General features: G+C 47.9%; 1 protein-coding gene across 1 annotated transcript in view; it reads left to right on the forward strand.

Moving 5' to 3' along the window:
* The window catches only part of thbs3a (thrombospondin 3a), a 122451-nt gene that overhangs the window by 3538 nt on the left and 104312 nt on the right, over positions 1–14601 (forward strand). Inside the window, exons 2-3 of the mRNA XM_034173744.1 lie at positions 3656–3862; positions 7185–7438. Of these exons, the coding sequence (XP_034029635.1) occupies positions 3656–3862; positions 7185–7438 (461 nt within the window). The remainder of the gene's footprint in view (positions 1–3655; positions 3863–7184; positions 7439–14601) is intronic.

Genomic DNA, 14601 nt, shown 5'->3' on the forward strand with positions numbered 1-14601 from the left:
GAGGTAGTGGTCTGACCTGTGACCCCGCTGGGGTCGTCCAGCCTATGACCCTAGCTGGTGGCCTGGCCTGTGATCTGGCTGGTGGTCCGGCCTCTCACCGAGGCTGTGGTCCATCCTGTGACACTAGCTGACAGGTCGGGCCTGTGACCTGGCTGGGGTGGTCCGGCATGTGACCCGGTTGGTGGGCCAGCTTGTGACCCAGCTGTGGTCCAGCCTGTGACCCGGCTGTGGTGCCGCCTGTGACTCTAGCTGGTGGTCTATCCTGTCACCCGGCTTTGGTGCGGCCTGTGACCCGGCTGTGGCGGTCTGGCATGTGACATGGTTGGTGGTCTGGCTTGTGACCCGGTTGTGGCGCAGTCTGTGACCCGGCTGTTGTCCCGCCTGTGACACGGCTGTGGTCCAGACTGTGGCATGGCTGTGGTCTGGCCTGTGACCTAGCTGGTGGTCCAGCCTGTGACCTGGCTGTGGTGGTGTGGTCTGTAATGCATCCCGCCTTTAACCCTAGCTGGTGGTCTGGCCCATGACCCGGCTGGTGGTACAGGCCTGTGACCCTAGCAGGTGGTTCGGCCTGTGACCCGGCTGGTGGTCCGGTCTGTGACACCTCCAGCCTGTGACCCTAGCTGATGTTCCATCTTGTCACCCGGCTGGTGGTCCAGCCAGTCACCAGGAGGTGGTCCAGCCTGTGACCCTAGCTGGTGGCCCATCCTGTCACCCGGCTGGTGGTCCGGCCTGTCACCAGGAGGTGGTCCAGCCTGTGACCCTAGGTGGTGGCCCATCCTGTCACCTGGCTGGTGGTCCAGCCTGTGGCCCTAATTGGTGGTCCATCCTGTCACCCTGCTGGTGGTCCGTCCTGTCATCTGGCTGTGGTCGGGCATGTCACCCGACTGTGGTGGTCCGGCTTGGGACCCGGTGTCGCAGACTGAACAGTTCCCCCTAAAAAACGGTCCGCCCTGCCTTCACTATGCATGTGTCATTAACCATGGTTCATGGATTAACACCACGTTTCTTCTTCAGACTACACTCCAGTCATCATCTGTTTCAGTGACAGATATCTGAAGCTTTTGTACAACAATCATTTCCACATAAATTCAGCATGAATTCATCATAAAAGAAAGATGAAGCGATCAGAGTACCGCGGCTACGCGAGCTACTAGCTTATGCGTTCACTGCGCGTTGGTCATTTTAAAGCGTCATAGAGTATCGCCTTGTTTCTGCTTAAAACGGCCTCGTTTCTGCTTAAAACTGACTTTAGAATGATTTTACAAGGTTTTACTTTGTCATCCGATGGTTAATAATCCCATTAATCCATTTGATTGCTTTGGGTGAAGCGACTCTGTCTCAGACGCGCTGCTGTGGTCCGAATGACGCATACGCAGTGAAGGCAGGCGGACCGATTTTTAGGGGGGACCATTTGGTCTGCGCCACCAGCTGTGGTCCGGCCTGTGACCATAGCTGGTGGTCTGTCTTGTCACCCAGCTGTGGTGCAGCCTGTGACCTGGTTGGTGGTCCAGTCTGTGACTCGGCTGGTGGTCTGGCCTGTGACACCTCCAGCCTGTGATCTTAGGTGATGGTCCGCTCTGTCACCCGGTTGGCGGTCCGGCCTGTGATCCTAGCTGGTGGTCTGTCCTGTCACCTGGCTGGTGGTCCGGCTGTGGTCGGGCATGTCACCTGGCTGTGGTGGTCCAGCTTGTGACCCGGCTGTAGTCCGGCCTGTCACCCAGCTGTTGTCCGGCCTGTGACCCTAGCTGGTGGTCTGTCCTGTCACCTGGCTGGTGGTCCGGCTGTGGTCGGGCATGTCACCTGGCTGTGGTGGTCTGACTTGTGACCCGGCTGTAGTCCGGCCTGTCACCCACCTGTTGTGCGGCCTGTGACCCAGCTGTGGTGGTCTGGCATGTGACCTCAGTAGTGGTTCGGCTTGTGACCCAGCTGTGGTGGTCCAGCCTGTTACCCATCCAGTCTGTGACCTGGCTGTGGTGGTCTGGCCTGTGGCCCCTCCAGCCAGTGACCCAGCTGGTGGCAAGGACCTGTGAACCGCCTGGTGGTCAGGCTTGTGACCCTAGCTGGCGGTCCAGGTCTGTGACCCTAGCTGGTGGTCTGTCCTGTGACCTGGTTGGTGGTCCGTCCTGTCACCCAACTGTGGTGCGGCCTGTGACCTGGCTGTGGTGGTCTAGCATGTGACCTGGTTGGTGGTCCGGTGTGTGACCCGGCTGTGGTTGTCTGGCCTGTGACCTGTTCAGTCTGTGACCCGGCTGTGGTGGTCCAGCCTGTGGCCCCTCCAGCCCGTAACCTGGGTGGTGTCAATGGCCTGTGACCCGTCTGGTGATCCAGCTTGTGACCCTAGCTGGTGGTCCAGGACTGTGACCCTAGCTAGTGGTCTGTCCTGTGACCTGGTTGGTGGTCCGTCCTGTCACCCAGCTGTGGTGCATCCTGTGACCTGGCTGTGGTTGTCTGGCCTGTGACCTGTCCAGTCTGTGACCCAGCTGTGGTGGTCCGGCCTGTGACCCCTCCAGCCCGTGACCCTGGCTGGTGGTGATGGCCTGTGACCTGGCTGGTGGCCCTGCTTGTGACTCTAGCTGGTGGTCCAGGCCTGTGACCCTAGCAGGTGGTCTGGCCTGTGACCAAGTTGGTGGTCTGGCCTGTGACACCTCCAGCTCATGACCCAGCTGTAGTCCGTCCAGTCATCCAGCTGTGGTGCGGCCTGTGACTCAGCTGTGGTGGTCTGGCATGTGACCTCATTGGTGGTTCAGCTTGTGACCCACTTGTTGTGCAGTCTGTGACCTGGCTGTGGTCCGGCCTGTGAAATGACTGTGGTCTGGCCTGTGACCCGGCTGGTGGTTCAGCTTGTGATCCTAGCAGGTGGTCCGGCCTTTGACCCGGTTAGTGGTCCGGCCTGTGACACCTCCAGCCTGTGAACTTAGCTGATGGTCTGGCCTGTCACCCTAGCTGGTGGTCCATCCTGTTACCCAGCTGGGGGTCCGGCTGTCACCTATCTGTGGTCAGACCTGTCACCCAGCTGTGGTGGTCCGGCATGTGACCCGGTTGGTGGTCTGGCTTGTCAGTTGTGACATCAACCCCAGCTGGTTGTTTGGTGCTGATGGACATAGAACATCAAAACCTGTTCACTTGAAAGTCATCAGCCGTGACGTTTGAACAGGAAATGATCCAGACTTCATGATACACTGTTCGCATGTGTCTCAAATCAGATCACAGAAGTTTATGAAACATTTTTGTCAGTTTGTGTTATCAAATGTTTTGCTCTGTTTTCTCATAAAACCGCTACAGAGTCACTTTACAGAGAAGAACAAAAGAGTTCTTAATTACGTCGTCTTTGAGAGGTCACATTCATTTAAGTAATACTCTCACACAGCAGGTGGCGCTGCTTTGGTTTAAAACACTGTAAAGTGACTGAACAGACTTCCTGCGATCAAAGACTTTTGCAATTGTGGTCCGGCCTATGACCCTAGCTGGTGGTCCATCCTGTCACCTGTCATCCTGTTTCATTGCATTTGACTTAGAAAAGGTGTGTGTGAGCTGCTGACAGCCGCGTGGTCATGTGACTGTCAGGTGACCTGCCAGGTGACCTGCCAGGTCTTCAGCTGTGGTGGCTTCACAGGATGTCTGATTTATGGATGTCCTTTCTCCACTTTCTCCTCAGTCATCGACGTGTTGAGTCTGCAGGACTCAAAGCAGGTCGTTACAGCAGTGGAGATGCTGTCTGCCGGTCTGAGCACGCTCAGTGACGTCTACGTGGTGTCCACACTTCGGCTACCAGCAAAGCTGGGTGGAGTTTTAATGGGTGTGTACAGCAAACAGGACAACAGGAAGTACCTGGAGGTGGCTGTCATGGGAAAGATCAACAAAGGTCAGTGTGCACGTTGTTTTATGTCATGTAGAAAACACGGGAAGCGCAAAAGCGTCTCAGAAAGTGAAGAACGTGTCAAAAATAGTAACAGTGACTAAAGTAATGTCCACCTGATGGATTATGCCATCACACCGTGTCTAACGCTACTGCAGTCAAATGTGGAGTACCTCAGGGTTCTGTTCTTGGCCTCTTATTTTCTTTTGTTTAGATCACCTGTAGTTATGGAAAACGTTACACAAATGATACTCAACGTGACGTACCTGGTAACGCAGTTCACATCTCATGTTAGGAACACAGAGGATTATTTGGATGCAGAGAAAGCCTGAATGTCATAAGATGTCCTGTTTCTAACATTAGAGCTGACTGAGGTGATGCTGGTTCTTCAGTTTAGGCCCTGGTTCTTCAGGTTCAGCTCTGGTTCTTCAAGTTAGGCCCTGGTTCTTCAGGTTTAACTCTGGTTCTTCCAGTTTGGCCCTGGTTCTTCAGGTACAGCTCTGATTCTGTTTAGCCCTGGTTCGTCAGGTTCAGCCCTGGGTCTTCAGGTTAGACCCTGGTTCTTCAGGTTCAGCTCTGGTTCTACAGGTTAGACTCTGGTTCTTCAAGCTAGGCCATTTTTCTTCAGGTTGGGCCCTGATTCTACAGGTTCATCTCTGGTTCTTCATGTTAGGCTTTTGTTCTTCAGGTTGGGCCCCGGATCTTCAGGTTCAGCTCTGGTTCTTCAGGTTAGACCCTGGTTTGTCAGGTTCAGCTCTGGTTCTTCCGGTTTGGCCCTGGTTCTTCAGGTTCAGCTCTGGTTCTTCAGGTTAGATCCTGGTTCTATAGGTTCAGCTCTGGTTCTTCATGTTAGGCTTTTGTTCTTCAGGTTGGGCCCTGGTTTTTCAGGTTAGATCCAGGTTCTTCAGGTTGGGCCCTGGTTTTTCAGGTTAGATCCAGGTTCTTCAGGTTGGGCCCTGGTTCGTCTGGTTCCCCAGTGAACTCAGGATTCTGACAGTTGTTCATTCTGGAATCATCTGTGCAGTTTAAAGGACCGTTCATCTTTGTGTATGTAAACATTTGACCTTTTAAAAATCTGACAAAGTCAGTAAAACCCGAAATATTTTTTTAAATTGTATGTGAAAATAGATAGATATGAACTTTATTGTCAGATCATGGATCTGAAATTTGTTTCGCCTGTTCAGCAGCTCCGTATAACACAAGGACAGTAGACATCATACATTAAAACAATTACATGAAACAAAGAAAACAACAATAAACAATCATCCATTTGCCTTCACACTCTGACTCTATGAACTAAGCTCCTCATTTAGTTTCAAGATGGACTGATGTATAAATGAGTTCTTAAGCCTGACTTTGTTATAGCGCGGCGGCACACAGTAGCGTGGCCCTGATGGTAAGAGCACATATTCAGAGTTTAGGACATGGCTGGGGTCAGAGGCGATGGTCTTTGCTAATCGCATCATGTTGTTGTGATATGCGGCTTCATACTGACCATCCAGAGACTGTCCCACTATCTTAGAGCAGATTTTAAGCAGTTGTCTAAGCCCAGATTTCGCAGTGACGGACAGACAACTGAACCACACAGCGTTACAATACTGCAGAACACTGAGGATGATGGAAGTGAAAAACAGCAACAGCACCTGATGAGACGCCCCAAAAGACCGCAGGCGACCAAGGAAATAGATTCTTTGTTTGGTCTTTTTAGAAACAAAGTCTGTGTGATGTTTCACACCCAGATATTTAAATGACTCCGCCTGTTTCACACTCTGGTTGTTTATGATGGTGGGTGCTACTGTTCCAGTTTTTGTACAGAAAACCACTTCCTCTGGTTTTTTGGTGTTTATTTCCAGAGCGTTGGTTTTGCTCCACATCACGACCTTGTTGACCCCGTGTTGGTGCAGCTCAGGACTGTCTGTGTTTGACAGCAATACAGTGTCGTCTGAATATTTGATGACGTACTGATTACTGGATGTTGCACGACAGTCGTCAGTGTATAAGGTGAAAAGCAGGGCTGAACTAACACAGCCCTGGGGGGCACCGACAGAGGTCGTGATGGCAGAGGAGAGTGTGTTCAACAGTTTAACCAGTTGGACTCTTTTTGTGAGGAAGGATGCGTACCAGTGAATCAGATATGGATTAACTCCGTGCTGTGACAGTTTGAAGATCAGGATGTCTGGTTTAGTAGTATTAAAGGCTGATGAGAAATCTAAGAAGAGAGCTCTTGCATAATTATTTGACTTATCAAGGTGCTTTGTGATAATGTGGATGAGGGCAGCAACAGCATCCTCAGTACCACAACCAGTTTTATAAGCAAACTGGAACGGGTCCAGTTTACCACTGACTGAACTTTTTAAATGTTTTATCAAGATTCTCTGGACAGCCTTCATAATCACTGACGTTAGCACGATGGGCCTAAAATCCTTGCTTTCTTTGGCATTTGGGATTTGAGGTATTGGTTTGACATGAGCAGTTTTCCATGCTATGGGAACTGTGAATGTATCAACTGACAACTGAAGACTGGTTGCCAGTCCAGAGCTAGTTCTGTTGCAAAGTTTTTTAACAGATAGGGGCTGCTCTTGTCAGGCCCTTCAGCTTTTTTAATATTTGTTGTTTTAAAAGTTTTCCTCACCTCATCGACAGTGATTTCAATCCTGTCCAAGCCAGGGTGGATATTTGCAAGGATTCTGTCACATTTCTGAGAGGTATCAGGTATCTAGAATAGAATGTGTTTAGATCATTAGCAAATTTGTACTCATTTTCGACAACGATAGCTTTATTAGAAGAGGTCATTCCTGTCATTGCCTTCATATTGTCCCATACCTGTTTGGAGTTTTTGCTTTTAAAAGCGATCTCTAAATCTTGCTGGTGCCTGGACTTTGCTTCTCTTAATTTGATTCTTCTCTCTTTTTCAGTCTGTTTGAGTGTTCCTTTGTCTTTCCTTTTAAAAGCCAAGTTCCTCACATTTATAATTCCTTTGATGTCCTTTGACACATATGATTTATTATTTGGGTACAGTTTAATTTCTTTAGTTCGAACCACTAACTGAAATGAAGTTGACATTCAAGTTTTGGGCTGAGCTCTTTGTATATATATATATATATATATATATATATATATATATATATATATATATATATATATATATATATATATATATTTTGGGGGGGTGTTTCCTTTGTCAGACAAACTGTTCAGGAAATGAAGCGAGAAGAAACAGAGCTCCCCCTGCAAGTCGACTTGGAGCATTCAGATGTTTGTTAGGATTGTTTTGTATTTTGGGTGTTCCTGAGTAATAACAAGTCACTCACGTCTTCTTCTTATTCAGTTCTGCTTCGTTATGGTAGAGCTGACGGGAAGGTCCACACGGTCAACCTGCAGAACGCAAACCTGGCTGATGGGCGGAGTCACTCTGTCATCCTGCGGCTTGGCGGCCTGTCCCGCCAGAGCATGAATGTGGAGCTCTACGTTGACTGTCGCTTGGCCGACTCCAGTCGAGACCTGCCGCAGCTGGTTCCTCTGCCCCGTGAGGCAGAGATGGTGGAGATCCGACACGGACACAAGACGTACACTCGGCTGCAGGTGAATGTGTGATTGAAAGCTCTGATCTCACTGATTGTACTGCAGCGCCACCTGCTGGTTTCTTCCTCATTTTTAAATTGCGGAACATCAGATTACAACTTTTAAAGACATAATCCCACGTTTGATTTCTTTGTGTGCAGTCGTGGAGGAGCACATGGGTTTAGTTCCAGGTGTGTGTTCCAGGCGACCTGTCTGTGTCCTCCAGGTCTCAGCCTGGAGAGGAGCCTCTTCTTATCAGCTTCCACCTATGAAAATAAATCCCAGTGAATCCCAATGAATGAATGAATGAATGAACGTACTGTGGGTGTGTGTAGTGAAATCACAGCTGTTTCAAAGTCCTGAAACACGCTTCAGTGTGATTTATAACCATTTGAGGTGTGTTTTAGATCAGACACCAATGCGTTTTCATTGACAATAATACCAGTGTGGTGCTCAGCTACATGCCTTGCTCAAGGACGCCAGAGTGATTTTACCTGTGTGATTGGCTGGAGAATCAGCTACAGGAACGCTGCCACTGGAGATGTCCAATATCCCCGCAGAAGGACCAGCCTGATGTGACAGGACAGCAGAGGCATCGGTCAGGACTGAACCTTTGTCCTCTGTGTCCTCTAGAAGCAGACCAAGCATCACTAGACCAGGGGTTCTCAAACTTTTTGGGCCATGGACCCCTTACACGGGAGAAAATTTTTCAAAGGCCCCCCCATAATCCTCGTGCCAATTAAACATACAGTAGTGTTCAGAATAATAGTAGTGCTATGTGACTAAAAAGATTAATCCAGGTTTTGAGTATATTTCTTATTGTTACATGGGAAACAAGGTACCAGTAGATTCAGTAGATTCTCACAAATCCAACAAGACCAAGCATTCATGATATGCACACTCTTAAGGCTACGAAATTGGGCTATTAGTAAAAAAAAGTAGAAAAGGGGGTGTTCACAATAATAGTAGCATCTGCTGTTGACGCTACAAACTCAAAACTATTATGTTCAAACTGCTTTTTTTTATCAATCCTGTGAATCACTAAACTAGTATTTAGTTGTATAACCACAGTTTTTCATGATTTCTTCACATCTGCGAGGCATTAATTTTGTTGGTTTGGAACCAAGATTTTGCTGGTTTACTAGTGTGCTTGGGGTCATTGTCTTGTTGAAACACCCATTTCAAGGGCATGTCCTCTTCAGCATAAGGCAACATGACCTCTTCAAGTATTTTGACATATCCAAACTGATCCATGATACCTGGTATGCGATATATAGGCCCAACACCATAGTAGGAGAAACATGCCCATATCATGATGCTTGCACCACCATGCTTCACTGTCTTCACTGTGAACTGTGGCTTGAATTCAGAGTTTTGGGGTCGTCTCACAAACTGTCTGCGGCCCTTGGACCCAAAAAGAACAATTTTACTCTCATCAGTCCACAAAATATTCCTCCATTTCTCTTTAGGCCAGTTGATGTGTTCTTTGGCAAATTGTAACCTCTTCTGCACGTCTTTTATTTAACAGAGGGACTTTGCGGGGGATTCTTGCAAATAAATTAGCTTCACACAGGCATCTTCTAACTGTCACAGCACTTACAGGTAACTCCAGACTGTCTTTGATCATCCTGGAGCTGATCAATGGGTGAGCCTTTGCCATTTTGGTTATTCTTCTATCCATTTTGATGGTTGTTTTCCATTTTCTTCCACACGTCGATTTTAAAGCATTGGAGATCATTGTAGATGAACAGCCTATAATGTTTTGCACCTGCGTATAAGTTTTCCCCTCTCCAATCAACTTTTTAATCAAACTAGGCTGTTCTTCTGAACAATGTCTTGAACGTCCCATTTTCCTCAGGCTTTCAAAGAGAAAAGCATGTTCAACAGGTGCTGGCTTCATCCTTAAATAGGGGACACCTGATTCACACCCGTTTGTTCCACAAAATTGACAAACTCACTGACTGAATGCCACACTACTATTATTGTGAACACTCCCTTTTCTACTTTTTTTTTACTAATAGCCTTAAGAGTGTGCATATCATGAATGCTTGGTCTTGTTGGATTTGTGAGAATCTACTGAATCTACTGGTACCTTGTTTCCCATGTAACAATAAGAAATATACTCAAAACCTGGATTAATCTTTTTAGTCACATAGCACTACTATTATTCTGAACACTACTGTAACTTATTTCCCCTTGTTCACAAAAATGAACAGCATCATAACAGTATTAGTTATTAAACCTTGTCATAAATATTTGTATTATTGTGTACACATATATTGTATTTTCACGATCCGTTGAGCCACTAAATAAGAAGCCCTCTGTTCTCTTTCTGAAATTGTGTCCAAGTTCAGCGTTTATGTTTTCTGCTTTATATATTCCTCACCCTTTCGACAAAAAATTGTTTGTTTTGTCCTTACACTCCGGGTGTGTTGTAATGAGATGCCGCTTTAGCTTGGTGGGCTTCATGGCTTCATTTGCGAGCACCTGAAGACACACGACACGTTTTGGTCTTCCGTTGCTGTTCGCAATCAATCCAAAGTCGATATAACTTTTGTCGTTAGAGAGGATTTGTGACCTTGCCAGAAAGATATGTCGGCATCGTTAATAGTCTCTGGTCCCCTCCTCTCCCGTGGTAATGATGAGGCGTTTAGCAGACTGACATTGTTAAATAGGTGGCTGACGTAATTTTGTAGACAGCAAGGCTTTAGTTTTATTGATAACTGGCCATCGTTCTGGGGCCACCGTGGCTTCTTGATGCTGGACGGCCTCCACCCTACTGGGGAACGGGCCGCCATCTTCTCTGAGAACACAGATAGAGCTCTACAGGGAGGGTGACATGAGGAATTTACAGCAGGCCATGGAGCAGGTGATTAGAGACCCTGCAAGGCTTATGACAAATGTGGGTGTAGAATCCATTAGCTTAGCGGCGAAATTAGTCCAGAAAATCCACTATGGTGATAGTGCAGTTTATGTGCCAGGGAGGGAAATTCAACAAGTTGAGACTGTGGCCTGTTTCCGTAGACCTGTCCATAAAAATCATAGAGGGATATGCTTTGCAAACTTTATACCCATTACTACACTTGATGATGTTGAAATTGAGGATGGCCCGTTGGCTGTTCCAGCAATATCACATATTTTGTGTCTGCTACCAACAACCTGCGTGGAATGTCTCTAACCTAAACCTACTTCCAGGCATTTTATATATCGTCACCTTCCTAAAATAATGGCCTGTGTCGATTTGGAAAATATGACTTAGGTCACTCGGGAGGAGCTCGGAGTCGAGCTGCTGCTCCTCCATGTCGAAAGGAGCCAGCTGAGGTTGCTCGGGCATCTTTTCCAGATGCCCCCTGGACGCCTCGCTGGAGAGGTGTTCTGGGCACGTCCCATTGGGAGGAGGCCCCGGGGAAGACCCAGGACACGCTGGAGGGACTATGTCTCTCGGTTGGCTTGGGAACGCCTCGGGGTTCCCCTGGAGGAGCTGGGGGAGGTGTGTGTGGATCGGAAGGTCTGAGCGGCTTTGCTTGAGCCGCTGCCTCCGTGACCCAACTTCAGATAAAGCGGAAGAAAATGGATGGATGGATGGATGAAGAAACAGTGCATCATGGGAACCGCCCAGCAATCTACGTCTGTAGCAGCATAACTAAGGGATGGTTCAGGGTCACCCGATCCAGCCCTAACTATAAGCTTTAGCAAAAAGGAAAGTTTTAAGCCTAATCTTAAAAGTAGAGAAGGTTCTGCTACTAACCTATAAAAATTATTCATGGACTGGCACCTCCCTACCTAGCTGACCTAATTAAACCTTACGTCCCGGCCCGGGCTTTACGTTCTCAGGGTGCAGGACTACTTAGTGTCCCTTGGGTGAATAATAAGTCTGTGGGTCTCAGAGCTTTCTCTTATCGTGCCCCTGTTCTGTGGAATGATCTCCCTGCGTCAATAAAACAATCAGATTCTGTGGAGACTTTCAATCCAGACTTAAGATGCACTTATTTTCCCTTTCATATGGCTAGCATACTGGTACAGTTTTGTTTTACGCTTTTTACTCTTTTAATTCATGTTATTAGTAATTGGAGCGGGCTGCGGCCTCAACTTTATCTAAATTCTGGGTCTTTTGGTGAAGTTTAGGGCTAGCGGCCGGCGATCACCTTAGTATTTCTCTGTTTTTCTTGTTGATTAATGCTGGAAAATTATACAGTATTTCTTGTCTTTCTGATGCCTGATTCTGTTGTGTGGGCCGCTGAAGAGGAGGTACTGCTGGCCCACCACCACCAGTCGGCGCCCTGCTTGGAGTGCGGGCTTCAAGCATGAGAGGGCGCCGAGACAGAGTGACAGCTGTCACTCATTTACACCAGCTGTCAACAATCCCCGTCATCTCTATAAAAGCCGGATCATTACTCCACCTCCTCGCCGAGAAATCTACTACCGTCGAAGGTAATCTTCTCTGCTGTATCTAACGATATTATTATCATTATTATTCTGCTTTGCAGCCGTGTTCCTGCGTCTCAGTCCCTGCTGGAGTGGTATACAGTGAGAGTCAGCGACGTCCTCGCCTCTCACTCCTCCTAAGGAAGCGACTGACAGGAGCTGCACGTTTGTTCTTTATTGGAGGTGGAGGTTCTCCCTCCTGAAGGAACTAGTTCCAAGGATTACTGGGTGTGTGAATACACACTCACCTTAACTGTTTTTCATCTTCTGCCAGCAGTACCAGGGTCTGCAACAGAAGACGGTGACCACCTGGGGACTCAGGACTTGGCGGCTCCGGTGTTCTTCAGGCCGTTGGTGGTGGAAGCTGTGTGGGTCCCGGCTCTCAGATCGCCAGAGGTCTCCTATCTTCGAGCCTGCCCGCACGTCACCTTGTGTACAATTGGCACTATCTGTATCTGTATTTAGTTGTGCGATTCACAACATTAAATTGTTACTCTTTGTCTTATCCATTGTCCGTTCTTTTGCGCCCCCTGTTGCGGGTTCGTGTTACGACCCTTTCCCAACAGATTCTGTTTTTTCTCTGTTTAAGGTGCAGCTCCATCCAGAGATGGGAGTTGTATTCGTGTTGGCGATCCTCCTGTCCTGTGCACCAACAGCAATTCTTGTATATTGAATATGAATTGTTCTGTAATTTATGTCTGTATCATGGCCCAAGCAGAGGGTCACCCCTTTGAGTCTGGTCTGATTGAGGTTGCTTCCTCAGAGGGAGTTTTTTCTTACCACAGTTGCTCTGGGGGTTAGTAAGGTTAGACCTTACCTGTGTGAAGCGCCTTGAGGCAACTCTGTTGTGATTTGGCGCTATATAAAGGAAAATAAAGTGAAATTGAATTGAAATCATCCCACAGAAACGGCTCTCACTAAAGTGGTGAATGATCTTCTGTTGCAATGGATTCAGACACCACTACGGTTCTGGTGCTGTTAGATCTCAGTGCTGCGTTTGATACCGTGGATGATCATATTGTCCCCCCCCCGTCTGCATATATAGTAATGGTAAGTGCCACACTGGCTGAACCATTTATGAACATTAATACACATATTTGCAATTTATTCTTGCAAGACAGAAGGTATGTAGTGCGTGAGTGAATGTGGTGTGCGTTTGTGACCCCCATCCGCCCTTCCCGATCAGCCTACAACATCCTACTCAAAGTCAACCGAGAACTTCTATCAGGAAGGGCCAACCACCAAAACAACACAAAGACAGACAAGAATGAGAGACAAGTGGTGAAGACAATAACTGTGACGTGAGACACCGAGGAGAAGGAGCCCCAACCATACAACATACCAGGACAAACAACCACACATGGACAAACAGTGACAGCAACAGTCTGTTGTCTAATTAGTGAGCATCCATACCCTAATCCAGAACACCGTAGTGTTAATCCTCTTAAGAGCACCCAAAAACCGACCATGCACACACAGAGACCCAGATCACAGCTAAATATCCGATCACTACTGTGGCTGGTTTGTTGGGCCAAGACAAGAGTACAGAACCTTACCATATGACATGGACCACTCCGGCACGTCAGAAGCCACGCGGCCGGCTGTGAGCGACAACAGAAGTGGGTCCAGGACGCAGGGCCCCGGGGGAGCCAGGAGAAAAGGGGCAGTGGAAGGGCACTGGGGTTAGGAAAGGCAGCCCTGTAGCCACCGGGCAGCACAGCAAACCAACAGGGGAGCGGCCCGACTGCGCCGGAACGCACCCCCGACAACCCCCCCCCCACAGGGTCACAGGGAGCCGCCCCAAACCCGACAGAAGCACACATCATATTCTACTCGATAGGCTGGAGAATCATTTTGGGATTACTGGGAGTGCCCTTGCATGGTTGATGTCATACCCGACAGTTGTTCTCACTGTGTTTTGTACAGTAACACTACCTCTAACCTAAGTGACATGAAATTTGGAGTTCCACAGGCGTCCGTCTTAGGCCCCCTGCTTCTCTCCCTTTATATAGCACCCCTTGGGCACATATTGCAGCTTTTGGGGTTACCTTTCACTGCTATGCTGATGATACTCAATTATACATGCTGATAACTACTGGTAATCTCATTCACATAAAATCCTTAGAAGATTGCCTTGCATCAGTGAGAAGCTGGATGGCTACAAACTTCCTACTTTTAAACTCTGATAAGACTGAAATGATGGTTCTTGGCCCAGTGAGACATCGGCATCAATTTGACCAGTTAACTCTTAGACTAGGCTCATGTGTCATCCATCACACTGACAAAGTGAGGAACCTTGGGGTAATTTTTGATCCTACATTGTCCTTTGGCCTCCACATTAGAAATATTATGAGGACTGCTTTCTTCCACCTGCAAAATATAGTGAAGATTCGTCCCAACCTGTCTATGGCTGATGCAGAGACCCTGATTCATGCGTTTATCTCTTCGAGATTGGACTACTGCAATGTTCTATTTTCTGGTTTACCACAGTCCAGCATTAGGGGTCTCCAATTGGTTCAAAATGCTGCTAGACTTTTGACACGAAGCAGAAAGTTTGACCACATTAAACCCGTTTTGACGTCTCTTCACTGGCTTCCTGTCCCAGTGAGATCAGATTTTAAGGTTCTGCTACTAACCTATAAAATTGTTCATGGACTGGCACCTCCCTACTTAGCTGACCTAATTAAACCCTACGTACCGGACCAGGCGCTGCGTTCTCAGGGTGCAGGACTACTTTGTGTCCCTAGGGTGAATAAAAA

Source organism: Thalassophryne amazonica, chromosome 7, assembly GCF_902500255.1.
Source record: "Thalassophryne amazonica chromosome 7, fThaAma1.1, whole genome shotgun sequence".
Lineage (NCBI taxonomy): Eukaryota > Metazoa > Chordata > Actinopteri > Batrachoidiformes > Batrachoididae > Thalassophryne > Thalassophryne amazonica.